Genomic DNA, 18,144 nt, shown 5'->3' on the forward strand with positions numbered 1-18,144 from the left:
GGAAATTTATTATTTCCTAAGAAATTGTGGTTTCCTTTATACTTAAGGCCTATAGTGTCTCAAAGGAGATGTAGCTATACATCATAATTTGCACTATCCTGAGTTTCCAGGAAAATATTTATGTTCAACGGAAAGTTTGTTTCCCTTTGCCTCTATGATTAAAATATGAGACACTGAATATAATTTTAATATTTAATTCTAATGTATTTTTTTAAGATGAAAGAGAGAAAAAGGTAAGAAAAATGAAATTAAATATTGCTGTTTAGAAATTCTCAACCAAAGTGCCCACTGGAAATGTGGATCTCATTTCGAAGGTAAATGGCAGTTGTTTATGGCCGTTTTCTTGGAGAAAAGTAGTTACTTTCATGATTCTACCTTCAGTTCACATTTTTTACATAGCTTAACTCTAAACTTTCTAACCTAAATTTTCAGAATTTCCTCTCTTTGATTTATCTACTTATTTATCTAAAATAAAATAAAACATTGAAACAGCAAATATATTTCAAAAAATAGTATGCCTCTTCAGAATTTTGACTTTCCTATAAATGTATTTTATTTTAAAATTAATTTAACATTTTAACAATGTTTTACATTTGAAATCGTCTATTTATTTGCTCTTGGCCAGGTCCTATTTGCCTGACTTGTCAATGATGGGTCTATTTTTATATCAAAATGTTTTTCCCTGTGGACCCACCATATAATATGTGCCTATACTTACATTAAGACTTTTACATATTAGATTGGAATATTTTTCTTTGTAGAAAGCTGAATCACTGTGGATATTTGTTTACTTGAACATTTTTTCCAGGTCAATTTTTTACCGTCTCTAAAATGTAGAGTAATTGTATATAGTTCAGGCCTGGAGAGTTTAGCAAATTTGTGCCACTATCAACCTGAAAGTTTAGCAGAAGCCATAAAAAAATGACCTGGTTTCTAGAATTCACTCCAGGATACACAAAGATATGTCTGCTCAAAGAAATAAGTTGAACGGCATATGAAGACTGACCTGATTGGGTCAGACCTGAGTTATGAAGAAATTCCAAATGATAAGAATTCTGCTTGCTTCCTTTTGGCCCAACTCAACTGACAGAGTGAAGAAGACAACTTTTCAACTTAACTCAGAATCCCCCTGAGTCACAATTACAGCCTGCCCTACTTCCAGAGAAGAAATCGATTTTTTACATGACTCAGATTTTACTTTTATATGACTCATACTTTACCTTTCTGATATAATTAACTAGATTTTGGACCCTCCATGTATGCATTAGTTTAGAATATTTAAAACTGCATTAGATACAAATATTTTGCACCCTTCCATTTTTTATTTTAAATATATATATATGATTCAGAAGGTTTATATTCATGTGGCACCTGTGGTTTACTTTATTATTGCATTTATTTTATTATCTTGTGTTTTTCAAACACATCTTGCCTTCTGCAATATAGTGTGAGTTACTGGTGGCAGAATCAATATCTTAAACGTCATTGTATTCCTAGTGCCTAACAGAGTTCTTGGTATAAAGCTGGTATTTAGTAAATGTTTACTTGAAAAGCTTTTAGAAGGCATAATAAATGAATTGATGATTGGTAATGATCTAAAATTAAAAAAAGGCTCAATACATGCTCGTTAAAACAATGTATAATAAATACAGACAGTTCCCAACTTACGATTTCTCAGCTTTATGATGGTGTGAGAGTGATATACATGCATCAGTAGAAACCGTGCTTAGAATTTTCAATTTCGATCTTTGCCCAGACTAATGATCTGTGGTTTGATACTTCCCCTGATGGATGCTGGGCAGTGACAGAGCCACAGTACCCCCTCAGGCACACGATCACAAAGACAAACAACGGATAGTCTCCACTGCTGTGTTGCCAGTGTCTTTTGGATATGGTGTTCTGCACACATTTAACTTAGGCTAAGCTAAGCTATGATGTCCAGTCGGTTTAATATGGTAGATTGTCATCAATAGGGCAAGTTTACAAACTTAGTGTCTTTATGTGGATTAGATTCTCTTTCAAGTTCCAACCCCATCCCACCAGTCTCACTGCTTGGCGAAAGAGCAAGCAATCAATGGATGTTAGTGGATTTGGCTTCTCATCCCAGATTTCCCTGGAAGTGTCTAACTTGATTGGATAATTTACTCTTTCTGGCCTCAGTTTTTCAATATTAGGCAAACTATGTACTGACTCCTGTTGCTAAGAATGTTCAAATAAAAACCATAAAATTAATAATAGGTAGCATTTATTGAGTAAATCTAGCTTGCCTGGAATTATGCTTTATTTGTATTATCTAATAATTCCACCAACAGCCTAACACTGGGTTTTTGTGTACTGTGTCTCCATCATCTTCAAAACTATTATGCACCCACCAACTTGCTTCATAAGAATTGTCTGCTAGTCATGCTATGTGATGGAGAGTGAGTCATTCTTATAGGTACTTAACAATCAACTTGAAAAGAGCAGAGAAGACATAGGTACTTAACAATCAACTTGAAAAGAGCAGAGAAGACATAAAACAAATATTTGGATTTTCAGCTTAACTTTTTTATGTCATCACAGACTTTCTCCTTAGTTTTGCATAGAAGACAAAGAGAAGGGATGCAGGGTTATAGTCAGTTCATCAACTTCTCTTTAAGCTTAGACTTTGTCGGCATTGATAAGTGAAGATATAGATCCTACATAAACTTACACTATTGTTAAGGACTAAAACAAAAGTTTCTGTTTTGTAATACTGGTATGGATAGTAATAGTATAGGCATAATTGAGTCTACATGGAAAAGGGAACCAATATTCATGTGCATAACTGTATTATATAACTGATTGTTTTACTCTTTTCTTGTCTTTGGTTATGCAGCAGTACAGAATTATAATCAGTTTTTATTGAATTGTCACATTGCATGATGACAGAGCAAAACATATCATAAAGAACATTCTAGAACTGTTGGTGCCAAGCCATTATGAAAATGGAGACATATCTATCTGGCACACATGTATTTTTCTTTTAGTTTTTCCAAGCTTTATTGTTTCTCCTTTTGCCAATTTTTAAGGGTATTTAAAGTTTCCCAGTAATAACTATAACCATGGACTATTTCTATGCTTTGTGATCTTTCTAATACTATAATCCACAGAAAAACAGTGAGGTTTGCAGTTAGTTGTGAATCCTGAGAGAAAGGGTTCTATTCTACACTTTGAGCACATGTCTCAGGTGGATCTGAAATCACTGACGTATTTCTTTGAGAGATTTACGGCTCGGAATTATGTGTCACACATTCACATCTTACCTATTACCCACATCCATCTCCCAAATGATCGAACAGTAAAGAAAATTATAACTTGATTTGACATTTTAAGCAAGTGCACTTTTGTCACAAATCATTAATAAATACCCAGGAGAATTTAAAATAAATATTCTAAAGAATTTTAAGTTGTTTACAGACAGAGCAAGGATTAGTCATTGTTTTCGCAATATGAAGTAGGTGTATACCACAGACAATGTGTAATTTTAAACGTACTTCTGAGATGTGTCTGCCTCCCTCAAGTAGGTTTAGAGAAAAGAAACAACTGGCATATTCCCAGGAAGCTGTCTAAAAGCAGCCAGTCCCATGATTGGAATCCACTCCTCTTTGTAAATGTCCTGGACTCGGGAAGTAAAAGGTTTAACTTCTATTTGTGAGAATGATGAGATGGCGTATCAAGTAATTGCCTCACCCCTTTACACCAATTATTCTGAAGGCATGTTTCATGTTCTTTTCTGAAGTCCTATGCTACAGGCTTGCCAACTTTAGTGTCTCAGAATCACCTGGTGAATTTGTTAAAAGACCAATTTCCAAAGCTCATACCCCAAAATTCTAATTTGTTAGATTGATGCTGGAGGTAGTTGGCTGGAAAAACTTGAAGATATATTGGAAGTGGATCATCACCAAAGAGTGGTTCAGTTTTATGAGTTTAAAACCTTTCCTGATATGGATGAAATAGTTTATCTTAAAGATATTTTTACACCTGCTTGTCACATGCTCTCTATTATGTGTCCAAGTTTAGTTCCGGTCTAGTCATTTGTTCTGCTTGGCATTATTCTTCATGGGTTCCCAATGGAGTTATAACTTCAGTACCAGCTCTCCTACCAGGCCTGAAAATTAGGTTTCAAAACCATCCTCCTCTCACTGATGGAGCTAGTGTTGGCTAAACATTTATAGCTAACAGAACCTTTTCCCCTGTGTATATCTGGAGTTAGAAAGTTGGTGAATTATTCACTCAACCTTCAACAAATATTCGAAACACAACGGATAGCTAAATGGTGCTTTGTTCAGTTTGTGAATTACTATCATGCTTCGGTTATGTGCATCTTGCTTTACATGACCCTTTTCATACTTGGAAGGAAAAATGTGAAAACCTCTCACTAAGTACATAGAAAATTAGAAAATGGTTTATTTTGAATAAAATGTATCTGCGATTTACATCCTTAGCTCTGGATATGCCCTGAGAAAAGAAATTCGTCAGTAGCTCCAAAAACAGCAGAGCTGTCAGGGACATTTTCTTCCCAGTATTTCTGCTTGCTTATTTCTTCCCTTTGAATCGTGAAGGAAATGTGGCAGCTGTACATTATTTTTTTTGTCTCTGCAAGCCTCAGGGCACATGTGCTCAGGAACTGAAGTTTGATACACTTAAATAAATTTATCTCTGCGCTAATAACAGAAACTACAGGAACTGTCAGAGCATGTCAGACTTTTTTTTTTTTATGCACAATATGCAGGCGGTCGATAGATGGAGTTCCAGATGAAAATGCCTCTCTTTTCAAGCTAGTCTTTAAACACATTAAATTTTAATGTGCACATATGATTTTATAACTCTTAGGGAGAACCAACAAAAGTGTGTTATTTGGCCACCTCCAAAAAAAAATAAGTCGTCGTTTTAAAGTTATCATTCGTTTATTAGCAACATTTGCTTGCAGGATAAGTTAATAGAGTATTCTAGGGAAGATGGATAAAGGAGAAATACCTTTTAAAAAACTAAGTAATGTTAGTTTTTTAAGAAATCATATTTTCATTAGAGTTGTTAACCTTTAACCTATGTGAAAGTTCTAGAATATTATGTAAGGTTTTATAAAATGATTTATCTGGAAAATGTTAATATCTATTTTGTGTGTGTTTTTTTTCACTTTATGTATACATGAAGGATAACATAAAAGCTATTATGTGCTAAATAATACTATGGGATTTTCTTAAAAAGTGATGCCCCAAAATAAAATGTTGGAAGGCAAAAGATACAGTTATTATTTGTAATAAATAACAGAATTCAGCACCAAAGACTTAGAATGAGGTAAATACTATATTTAAATATTAAAGTTTCTGACAAGAGAAAATATGGGAATAGCTGTATTACCAGATTGTCTAAGAAATATTAGAAATCAGCAAAATGCATATTACCTTATTTCTAAATTACAATACAAATTAATTTATTGTATATATCCTATGCAAGGGACAATTATACACAAAAGACAATGTTTTCAAGAGTGGTCTTGCAGATTTGGAGTTAGGATTTGGGGTTGCCTGTGGGCAAGTTCAAATTTGTTCTTATATACAAAAATGTATGAATTTGTGTAAGTATCTGGGCAGGTAGGTACTCAAGTAAAATCTTAGAATTTTAAAACATAGAGCATTATAGTCTTAGGTTTGGAAAATGATTAAGGCAGTTGCATTTAAATACAAGAGAATCTGAATGTAATAGAAATCCAATTATTCATGTAATAGGTATTCTACAAATCTGATAAATAGCATTACTGACTGACAGACCTACTCATAAGCTACAAAGTGAGCCTTTAAGACCCACATTAATGATCATATCAGATTTTAAAAATTTTAGTAATTAACTGAAATTTGGAATATACCTATCCCAATCATGAGTTGAATTTTGCCATGAGAGTCATATTTTCTGTTGAGTTGGAATTTTCTTTTTTTCTGTTTTTTCTTTTTCTATTTTTTGTTGTTTCTTTTCACTCTTTTGCTTGTTTGCTTTCTTCTCTCTTTTGGTATTTCTTAACTGGAATTATCTAAGACCTTTTAATCATTATTGGAAGAGTATTAATTTTACTTCACAACATTAAACATGTATACATTAAATCTACCCCAAAACAAAACTGAAGCATTCTACAGATGTTAAATAAATAAGTAATGAATCTATAAACCATTTCAACTTGGAATTTAATCTGTGGAACAACTGGTTTCATTCCGATCTCCAGCTCTTCCACAGTTAGGATTTGGGATCTTTTGCAATAAAGAGAGAGGAGAGTCTTTCTCATTACATGGGAGGAATGGAATGCTAACATTCCTTTTACTTCATAGTTTCCTCTCATAGATTTGGAGGGAATTTGCCTTTATCAGCTTTCTTATTTATCTCACATTCACAGTTTTCAGAGAGATTCAGGTAAAAATAATTATATACATCAGGAAGAAATGATTAAAAGAAGCTGTGATCACTTTTGACTATTGTCATAATGCCATTTTGTAGAGTAGAGCTAAACCGTGACTCCAAAACACTGATTAGGAATTCAAGTGAAATTTACCACAAGTGGGTGGTATTTTAATAATATCATACTGTGATTATAAGTGAGTGTAGCCAATAGTATTTCCTTTGCTTGCAGAAGCTTTTCAGTAGAGCGGAAGGAAGTCTTAAATTATATTTTCTGCCAAAGTAGCTTTGTCAGAGCAATACCAGCTTGACATTTTCTAAGATGTTGTCACTTAATACATGGTTATACAATGTACATTTCAAAAGCCCAACAAATTAGAAAGTGACAGCTGATTAATCTGCACACATTTTAAGGAGTGTTATCTGAATAGTCTTATCAGGAAGTTAGATGATGCATTTTAGATTATAAATTCACTTCATTTGTGTCTCTGATATTAATTGAAACCAATGTGGCCAGCCACCCCTTTCTTTTTACAAAATTAATTTCTACTGATTGATTAAAAAGAAAGAATCCAAAAGTCTGAGGCATTACACACTAAAGAGATCACTTTTTGAATGGCTGGTCTCTTTAAAACAAACTATCAGCATTCCAGGTGGATGATGACCAAGTAGCACTCCCTCCATCAGGCATTGGTATTTTTAGGTTCACTAGGAGGCTTTTCAGTCACTGAGAAGTCTTTTCCAGAGAGCCCTGTGGGGAAAGCTGCCAATCTTAGCTGGGAACGGTGGGTGCTCATATTGTTTTCTTTACTTTGAGAATCTGTGGCTAGAACTTTCGTAGGCTAAAGTGAAAACCTAAGTATTTCCCAAATCCGTTGAGAGGTGTTGATAAACATGGCATCAGACATAGGGTTCTATGGCCTATTGGTTGGGATTCTCTCCACATCACTGCCCTTCCCTGAGATTCCATGTGTCCAAGCACATGAAAAGCTCTCAGCTAGTGTTACACATGCCTGTGCAACTCAACATTTCTCAAGCTCATGTAAGCACTTTACACTGACGGTCTTCCTCCCAAAACACATCATTGAAGACTAAACATGAAAAAACATTAGACAATATTCTCATAGTGCAGGATTCCTTGGCTCTACTGAACAGTTAACATCATATGTCAGTGAAAGCTAGCTAAGATATGTCCTTAAATGCCAATCACTATTTTTTCTTAAAAAGTGTATATAGATTGATGGAGGTCTTATATTAAAGGGATAGATATGCAAAAAAAAAGGTTTGTAAAAAACAGAACCAAAGTGTTACTAATGGCTACCTCTTAATATTAAAAGTAGATTATTGAGAGGGCATTTTTGTGTTTACCATAGCTAACTACTACAAATTTGCTCTATCTTGGTACTATTAATATTAGACCAGATTACCCCAAAGTCATGGCTACTATTTGTTCACTTCCAATCACAGGAGAGGTGACAGGAGTTGAAGAATGGCAGATGATCGGAAAGATGACGCAAAGGCACCTCACTGGACCTCAGCTCAGCTAACGGAGGCTTCTGCACACCCACATTCACCTGAGATTAAGGATCAAGGCGGGGCAGGGGAAGGATTTGTCAGAAGTGCCAATGGATTCCCATTCAGGGAGGACGAAGAGGGCACCTTTGGAGAACATGGGTCACAGAGCACTTACTCAAATACCAAAGAGAATGGGATCAACGGAGAGCTGACCTCAGCAGACAGAGAAACAGCAGGTAACTAAGGGCTCTCCAAGCCACCAGAGCTGGTTTGTGCTTTGAAGTCTGTTTAGTCTGAAAGTGAATTAATTTACAGCACTGATCCTCTTTCAGGAATGCTAGGATGGAAACTTTAGTCATTCAGGGGAAAGACACAAAAAAGAGAAAAACCATGGGAACTAGCCCTATGGTACCCCAAATTGGTTATATTCTCTATCTCATCTCCCTATTTAGTTTTACCACTTTAATTTTAATGGCTCAGTACCTGTCAGCAGTTTAATTCATTGAACGAAAACACAAATAGTTTGCTATTGATTTTCCTGAATGATATGGGACCTAAATCTGATTGACTAATTAGAAGCATATTTACTTTTTAGGGCAGAAAAGAATGTTAGAGTCCAGCTCTCAGCTTTTAAAAAGAAAAAGGAGAAGCAGAAAGGAAAGAAAATGAACACACACACAGACACACACACACACAGAGACACACACACACACACACAGACACACACAGACACACACAGAGACACACACACACAGACACACACAGACACACACAGACACAGAGAGACACACACACACAGACACACACACACAGACACACACAGAGAGACACACACACACAGACACACACACAGACACACACACACACAGACACACACACAGACACACACACAGACACACACACACAGACACACACACAGACACACACAGACACACACACACACAGGAACCATTTCCTACTTCCTCAGATAGCTTTTTAACACCTAATATTCAGATATTAGGAAAACATACTATAATTTATTATCAAGTACTTCCTTTCAAAGTGTAATTTCTGCACTTTACTCTATGTTTACTCTATTTACAATGTTGTCATAATGGCATAATTACTATATAGTATGAATGGCATAGAGAAACAATACCCAGAACTATAGTATTATTCAAAATTATTTTTATTTTTTCTGTGATTCAGAATTTAATGCATTTGAACACAGTAACTTGCAGACATGCTACTCTAAAGAAGTGTAAGCAAACTACAAGCAGTAAGGAAGGTTATGCCCCCTTCAAAATCATCCCTTACTTATTCAAAGATTGGTTTTCTGCATTCCACCCACTAGTCAGCACCACATCGACTGTACACTGTTCAAAAAAAAATGTTTGCATTTTAATGGGAAAATATGAAAGGCATTTCAAATGACTGGGGAGAAATTACATAAGTACATAGTGTAACTTTTTTTAATCCACACATTCCACAAATTACTGTTGAGCATTTTCTATGTAGTATAAAACGTGTTAGCGTCTGTGCCAGGTGTGTGCCAGGAATGGTCTCTGAGCTTCACAGAGCAGGTGACCTAGTAGTGGACATGAGACCTGTGCATGCAGTTAATTCAGATACAAAATACAGTGTGTTCAGTACCAAATGAGCAGTACAGAAAGGCAAAGTGGAAGTGGGATTGTTTCTACTTAGGGCCAAAGTTCCAAATTGTTCAAGAAATGTCTTGAAGTGCCATGGCACACTCCCAGGGCTGAGGCGGAGTATTTGAAATACTCAAAGGAAATGCAGCAATTTTCCATCTGTCCAATACTGCATGGTCTATTAGCTCAAGACAGTACACAGTTTCAGCATTAGCGCACACTAAACTTCTTTTCAAGATGCTGTATCTTTGCGTGATAAAAACCAAGTACCCTGCAGACATCCTTGTGGAACAGGAAAAGAGGGTAATGGTGTCCAATCCAATCCAAGGATTTGAAGAAGCTTTATAGTGCCTAAAAGGCACATATACCCCATTAGAAAGAAACTGGTTCAGAATGAAATAAAAATATTATTTTTGCCTTTCATCATTACAATGAGGATTAAATGAAATAGTAATGTGTACAAAGTGAATGGCTCATAAAATAGTATGTATTAATTATTATTATTTTTATTATTATTGGTGGTGGTAGTGGTGTCAATATAGACAACAGAGTACTCATAAACAAGGAATGCTTTTCTACAAACCAGTATAATACAAGTTGTAGAGGGTGGGATTTGAATCAGAAACATTAAATAGGAAAATTTTGAAGGATCAAGGCATGAAGAGAGGAGGGCACATTAGAGTAAAATGATTGTGGGGAAAGAAATAATGTTATAGACCAAGATTATTCTTACCATCATATTCTGTAGCACCTGATATTATACCTCAAGTACTCAATAAGTGTGTTGAGTGAGTGAATAAATGAATGAAGGAATCAATGAATAGAAAAGAAAAAGAAAGTCCTTTTCAAATTGATGGTGAAAACTATTGAAAAGTCTTCCTTTGTATCTTGGGCTCTCATCAGTTGAGTCTCATGGATTATTGTGAGGTTTATAATACAAGACAAAAATCTCTACAGGGTGTTTGGTCAAGCAGTGGAGAATCAACATCATTCACTATTTCAGTTTTTCAGTGGTCCTAGTGAACTATTTAAGAATACCTGATAAATCTATTTCTAGGTCAGTGTGTCCTCGACAGCTTGAAAAAATAATATAAATTAAAAAGAGACTAGTAGATTTTCTTTTAAATTATGGATTCAAGAGCATCCAAAATTAATTTTGATTTCAGCTTGCCATATATCACAGTAATTTTATATTACATTTGGGAGACTGATTATGAAAGCTTTATATGTATGTTCATAGTGACCGAGTTACAAAGAGCCAGCTGTGGATTACCAGGGTGATGTGTTCAATTCAAATTATGGTGTGATTTTAAACTAACTTCCCTTCAGAAATAACAGGCCAAGTATTGAATTATAAGTTATCTATGTGTGGGAAAAGAAAAATGTAAAATATTGTCTCCTCATGCCTATAGAGAATGTTCCAATGATAAATTCATGTGGAATTAAATATCTCTGTAAACTTCAGCTTAATAAAATAATAAATTTTATTATTGACAGTTTATAGGTAAATGTTTCACAAACTACAAACAAAAATAATTCCCAGTAAAAAAAAAGTGTTCTTAAATCTCAAATATTTTTTTTAAATGCTGTCCTTTGATGATAGGGACTACTGCTGAATATGAGCTGGCATGATATTTTGGGTTGTTTTCAAGAGGACCAGGAAGCTATATACTAGCCCACTCTTTTTATTTATTTTTTTTAATTTAAATTCTTTATTGTTGAAAGTATTACATGTCTCCCTTTTTCCCCCATTGACCATTTCCTGGCCACTCCCACATCCTCAGCACATGCCCTGACCCCCCTAGTGTCTGTGTCCATTGGCTGATCTTTTAGCCCCTTCCTCTACCCTGCCTTCCCTCTGAGGTTTGAGGGCCTGTTCAATGTTTCTATGTCTCTGGATCTATTTTTGTTCATCGGTTTACATTGTTCATTATAGTCCACAAATGAGTGAGATCATGTGATACTTATCCTTCTCTGACTGGCTTATTTTGCTTAGCATAATGCTTTGCATACACTTATAATCTATCAGTATATTGCGTTTCTCCCCTATAAAGGATGTTTCCCAGGGCATTGGTAATTTGAAGCATTTCCCAGTATCATCAGGTCCTTAGGTGGCCACCACATTACTGATTTACTCTAAAGATCGTTCTTCTACTTTCCTTCTTTGCTATAGTCCTCTCTTGACTTTAGGAATAAATCTTTCCCCCAAGGTTGCTTATTTGTATTTATCTCTATAAACCAGATAAAATGTTAAATGAACTGCAATCATCACATCCCCCTTCTCCCTTCCTTTATCAGTGTGGGCTTACTTCAACCAAAGGTCTTGCCTCATTCTTCCCCACCCTTTTTCAGTGTTCACATTCATTCCTGGTCCCTAATAATTTTTAAAGATGCAAGCCCATAGTCAGTTTATCATTAATCTTATGCACTGAGACGTGGGATGGCAGGAAATGCTCGAAGGCAATAATGTTTTAAATTACATTTCTTTATAGATTATTCTTCTAGATTTTGCCTCCTTATAATGTAAAGCTAATCCATAGAAAGGTAGATTGAATTATTTGCTCATCTGATACAGCATAAGTTTTGATACTTTAAGGATTTTTCTTACATTTATTCATTCAGGTGTTCTTTTTAGAAGCCATCCCCACAGTAGCTTTCAAAAATAAACGAGAAGCCATTGAGAATCTAGCCACTTGGGAACGTTATTGTTATAATGAGAATAAAGCCATCATTTTTACATTTGTTTTCCAAAGTGTGAAATCAGAAGAGTAAAATCTTAAAATAAACCCTTCTGCTACTTTTCACCTTAAATTTGAAGTAAGAGGAATGCATTTTGGTCCCCACAGAGTTCCAATTCTGAGTGAAAATGAGCTTCGTCTTTAAGATTTTTATGTGAGGTGGGGCCCAAATTCATATTGGAATCCATGTCAAAATAACAACAAGATAACTAGAAGGAACCAATAAGGTGGCCTTTCATAGTCCTCCTCTTTTCAGGTTTAGTCCCCATTCAAGATCTCATGACTACCGCCAGCATGCTGGTCTCCTGCCACATAGACCAGCACTCATTCAACAACCCATAGCACCAGATTGAGACCTGCACAGCCAGCCGCCTGGTGATCCGTTATAGCCAAAGAAGACAATCCCTATTGCGAAACTGCCACACCCATGTGCCTCTAAGCGTGACAGAAAAATTGTAATTTTATTCTCAGTTCTCAGCATGAATGGAGAAACATAGGAGGCAAATATGAGAAGTTGATAGATGCCAAAACATTGACGTATTTCATTAAAATCATCCTTCCATGATTTTGACTATCCTAAGGTCTAGTGCTTTGAACACTAGTAAGAAACACTAATCAGAGTACAAAGAGCCTTCATGACCATCCACAGTCCACAGCCAGTGCCAGCTCTGAGTTAATGAAAGATTAAAGGGGAGTGTTTCTTGAGTTAACTCCTCACCCCACTCCCCAGGCATGCGTTGTTTCCCAGAATTTCTGGGAAGTCCACCCAGCTCTGTTCCCTGTGGAAGCAGCGAGATCTGGAAAAGTTCTTGAAGGTCATACAATGTTGCATTTCAGAATTTACCTTGAGCTGTGCCTTCCAAAACCCGGACTTGACCATCTTCGGTCAAGCAGCCAAGCAACGAACATACTCCGATATGTCCATTTATTGCTGCTGAAATTACAAATTTAAGCTTGAAAATACATGATGAAGGAAAAGTTTGTCATCACTCTAACCTTCTATTTCCCTTTTCAACCTTTGAGTATGAGAACCTGCCTTTTCTTCTTCCACTTTCCTTTGTCAACATTCCTGGGTTTGAGATTTACTAGTAAGAGCTGTCATCCCATTCAAAAGATGGGCACTAGGTGGTTTGGCTCAGTGGATAGAGCACCGGCCTGCAGACTGAAGGGCCCCAGGTTCGATTCCAGTCAAGGGCATGGCTGAAGGGTCCCAGGTTCAATTCCAGTCAAGGGCACATGCCCGGGCTGTGGGCTCAATCCCTACTGGGGAGCATGCAGGAGGCAGCCAATCAATGATTCTCTCTTCCTCTCTGAAATCAATAAAAATATATTTTAAAAAATGTTTAAAAAGATGGCATATAGTATTTAACATTATATTCATGCACGCAGAGAAGTTAGTGCAGGGCCATCTCTTGCAGATAAACTAGAGCTACCTGCATCGCCCCCAAGGAAAATCAACAAGCTGGCCTGACAATACAAGAGGCTGCAGATTTTCTTTTCCTTGTTTCCATGCCAACCACTCATCGCTCCGCTGCCATTTCCCTGAGCTCCGCAGAGGAGTGTGCAGAGCAGAGGTATTTAGCATTTAAGGGTGGATCTGCGGAAAAGCACGGGGCCTCCCTGCGAAGCCTCTGGGCCTGGTGGCGCCGATGGATGAGGACAGAAAATGGGGACCTTTTCAGTGTTTTCCTTCAAAAGGTTAGGCATCTGGGGCTAGAAGGGTGAGCAAGACAAGAATTGATAGAAAAGGCAATTCCACAAGGTTTGTATTTGTCACGTTTGCTTTGTCCTATGTGGTCTCTATACCATTTGAAGCATGGGTATGAGTATTAGCTTCAGCCATACTATGTGTCTTGTCTTGTTGGCAAATAGAAGGATCTGAACCTAATTGAGGGCTAGCTTGTGTGGAAATGACAATAAGGAATCGCATCTCTTACTTTTGTTAAGGTATGAGCTTGTGCATAGCAAGTATTGCTAGCTAGAGCTTTTATAATGTATTAGAAATTAGAGGAAAAGACGGGCACCAGATAAGGTTGATTGTTTAAATGTGCAATTATAGGGTAGTTCTTCCTGTAAAAATTTACCTCAGATCTATGTTTGCTTGCTCTTCAGCCAGTCTTAGAGTAGGATGCGATTGTTTTAAGCCAGTAATTTTTAAATCAAAATATAAGAAATTTTGGTTTCCCTAGACCTCTTTTAATTAGACTTATGACTCAACAAATTAAAATGTGATTTTACTCCTTTGAATTTGAACTGCCTACAAAAACTTGAAGTCATGAAGACACTGTATCTAATACAATAGAATGTGATATTTAAAAATTAAGATTAATTTGCATATAAATTTATTCCCATGTATGTTTTTCCAGAAAATGCCCCCCATGCACTTGTGGAAATAAGTCTCCTTTCTTTACTGTCTAGTTTTGTGCTAAATGTCAGAACTACATCACATTGAATTTGAATTTTAATCAATACAACAGACTTGAGCCAAGAACAATTCAGATCTACTTCTAAAGTTATTCTGGCTTGTTCTGTAAATGTAAATGTAATTTAATTATCATTGTATTGTTTTTTTACTTGGTCCCTCCTCCTGATATTATATTTTCTAAGACTTTATCAAATTCTGCTGTCATGTTTTATCATCATAATTTTCTTTTAATGTATTCAATTTTTGACATTTTAAAATTCTGCATTTGAGAAGAATTCTTAACATTTTATAAAATATTTGTAGTGTGCCGGTGAAAATAGTCATGAAACAAGTCTTTTTGGACTGTCTAAATATTTGTTTTGGTTAGGATTATGCATAATCTTTATCTGTGTCATGTTACATTTCTAAGAATTCTCTCCACACAAAAGAAAAAAATTTTAATAGTAATTTGGACTATATTAATTGGTCTAATATCTTGAGAATACATTCATCATCAGTCAATAACATATTTTTTCGAAAAGAAGGATGGGTGGGAGGATGGATGGATGATAGAGATATTTAGGTAGATGATAGATAGATAGATAGATAGATAGATAGATAGATAGATAGATAGATAGATAAAGATTGTTTGTATATACCCAAGAAAAGTAGTATACCAAATACCACCCTGGGTGGTGGCTGTGGATTTGATTTCATTTGCTGTTGAGAGGTTAGTAGACTGGGGAGTACGTATCAGTCATCACTCCTCCCTCTTTCCTTCCCAAGCTACTGAGATGAACTGACTCTTTCCACTTCAGTGTATTAAGCCTTTTCCTCTCATTCCCTCACACTTCACTGCTCCTCAGCACATTACATAAAGCATGTGCTTTGACTGTCAGGGGAGTCTGGAAAGTCATATCAGGAGCAGATGAACAGAACAACTGGTGCTGCATTGCAGACTTGGTAGTTTAAGCATGATCTGACTTGGCATCATGAGTCCCGAGGGGAAAAGAACACTGAACCAAATGCCTGCTACCCGCTCACTGTGTGGCTCATCTCACAGAATGAGTCACCAGCCAGCAGCACTCAGAGAAAATACAATTCAAAACCCAGCCACGCTGATGAGCAAAGAAAAGAGGAAAACATATCTCCTGGGCTCTTGTTGCAACTTTTAACAAAGATGCAAATGCTAGGTGGTTATTAGGACACATAAATGAGAGTTAAACGTTTGCTTTTACAGTTGATTTCAGCATTACTCAAAACTTGAAAAGACATTAGGCAAAAATGGATAATAAGGGATGAGTCAAGATTCAGAGAAAAATCATCTTTAATAGAGATGATTCAGCTTCAGCAACCTAAAAATTAGACTCAATATTTTCGGTCCAAATTTCCTATTTGTAAACACAGGTCAAAGCCTCTCTGATGCTTGCATAGGAGACTGGAGCATGGTCAGTCCTCTAACTGAACTAACAGTCTTCTCTTTTGCAAAACACGTTACGTGTGCTGTGAAGGGATATATTGGGAAGAAAGTCAAGAAAGGATACAGTGGAAGACTACATGTGGTTGTTTCATCATGTGTAGCATGATGACATTTGAAAGAGTGTGTACTATAGGAGAGACGACCAGGAGTCCCAAAGGCCCAGAGCTGATGTTGATTTTATCCTCTCAAATGAATCTCTTCCTTTTCCGAACATTCCCATGTACCATGTTTATATCCTGCTAACGGCATTGATCATATTGAACATGTTACTGCGGTTACTTGTTACTTGTTTTAATCCCCATCACTAGGTTGTGTTTTGAGGTTGTAGTTGTCTGTGCTTTCTTTATCTTCATGTTCCTTTTGGTATGTAATGTGGTGTTTATTTTGTATAGTTGGTGCCAATCAATAGTTTTGAATTGATATCAAGAAGAGAGAGCGTTGCCTGGCTGGGGTGGCTCCGTGATTGAATGTCGATGTATGAACCAGGAGGTCACAGTTCAATTCCTGGTCAGGGCACATGCCTGGATTGTGGGCGAACTTGATCCCCAGTGTGGGGCAGGCAGGAGGCAGCCAATCAATGATTCTCTATCATCATTGATGTTTCTCTCTCTCTCTCTCTCTCTCTCTCTCTCTCTCTCTCTCTCTCTCTCTCTCCTCCCTCCTCCCTCCCTCTCTGAAATCAATAAAATATTTTTTAAAAGAAGATGAGAGCCGAAACCAGTTTGGCTCAGGGGATAAAGCATCGGCCTGCGGACTGAAGGGTCCCAGGTTCGATTCCGGTCAAGGGCATGTACCTGGGTTGCAGGCACATCCCCAGTAGGAGATGTGCAGGAGGCAGCTGATCGATGTTTCTCTCATCGATGTTTCTAACTCTCTATCTCTCTCCCTTCCTCTCTGTAAAAAATCAATAAAATATATTTAAAAAAAGAAGAAGAAGAAGAAGAAGATGAGAGAGTTAGTATCCATGTTCTGTTTGAGAATCTAAATTACATAAAATGGGGCTACAAAAATTATATCACAGTGTGAGCAATACACTTGTGGGAAAGGTTTCATTACAGTTTTTACTTTGACAGCAAACTTCTCTTTTTGGAGACAGACCCAAACTCCAAGCTCAAATACAACATTTTTTAGGTGAAGGATTTCTGTAAAAGTTGGGAAGGTGTGATGGATAAGCTGGAAAGGGGAAGGAAAATGAATCAGAAAAACCAAGCTGTTTTTAGACATAGTCTTAAAACCAGGAATTGATCAACCTCTTCATGATCAGGGCTACTGTTGATGACATATTGAAATTGTAAATTTGTTTAAAATAAAAGTTACAAGTCCTGATTTTGAAAATTTCTTTTTTTTCATATCTTGTACAATAAATTGACATATTATTGACATATTTTACTAAGAAAATAGAAGGAAAATTTTTGAAATCTGATTTCAAATCATGTATCTCTTTCATAGAGTTGTGTTTTTTTTATGCCAAATGAAGCTCTGTGTTTGTAGATATACTATAGCTTTTGGTTATAGTAACATCTGCCTATCTAAGAGCTTTCCTTAGCAAAGTTATATTAATTTAATATACTTCCTCCCTTGCCTAAATTTAAATGCTAGGCAGATCCTAAACTGTGGATAGGCAACCACCCTCTATCCTATTGCAAAGTCCAGTTGCCTGGTCCAATGTAATCCTACCTACCTAGATAGCATCCCATTCTTACATTTTTCTCAGCCCTGCTCTCCATCCAAATGGATCCACCTTTCTCTTTCTGCTGGGCTCCTCCGTAGGACAACCAGAGCTATTGCAATAATGAGTTACAGTTTTATGCTTTCTAGATATCATTTGCATCCTGTTATAGCATCCATGTCTTCAAATAAAAGTGAGTACTTTGACAGTTTCTAGTATGATATAGATGGTACCCGCAATCTGCAAGTATTTCTAGAGGTGGATTTGGTAATAATGAGGCCCAGTACACAGAGAAGAGA

The 18,144-nt window shown here is 36.4% G+C and overlaps 1 protein-coding gene across 40 annotated transcripts in view; it reads left to right on the forward strand.

Moving 5' to 3' along the window:
• Nucleotides 1–18,144, forward strand: part of MAP2 (microtubule associated protein 2) — a 243,421-nt gene that overhangs the window by 174,066 nt on the left and 51,211 nt on the right. For 39 of the 40 annotated variants that reach the window (XM_036319739.1, XM_036319740.1, XM_036319738.1 and 36 more), the window contains one exon: nt 7,876–8,159. The exons of the other annotated variant lie outside the window; for it this stretch is intronic. In XM_036319739.1, coding sequence (XP_036175632.1) covers nt 7,898–8,159 — 262 coding nt within the window. In that variant the 5' untranslated portion in view covers nt 7,876–7,897. The remainder of the gene's footprint in view (nt 1–7,875; nt 8,160–18,144) is intronic. 40 annotated transcript variants of the gene reach the window in all.

The sequence above is a fragment of the Myotis myotis genome, unplaced genomic scaffold, assembly GCF_014108235.1.
Source record: "Myotis myotis isolate mMyoMyo1 unplaced genomic scaffold, mMyoMyo1.p scaffold_m19_p_8, whole genome shotgun sequence".
Lineage (NCBI taxonomy): Eukaryota > Metazoa > Chordata > Mammalia > Chiroptera > Vespertilionidae > Myotis > Myotis myotis.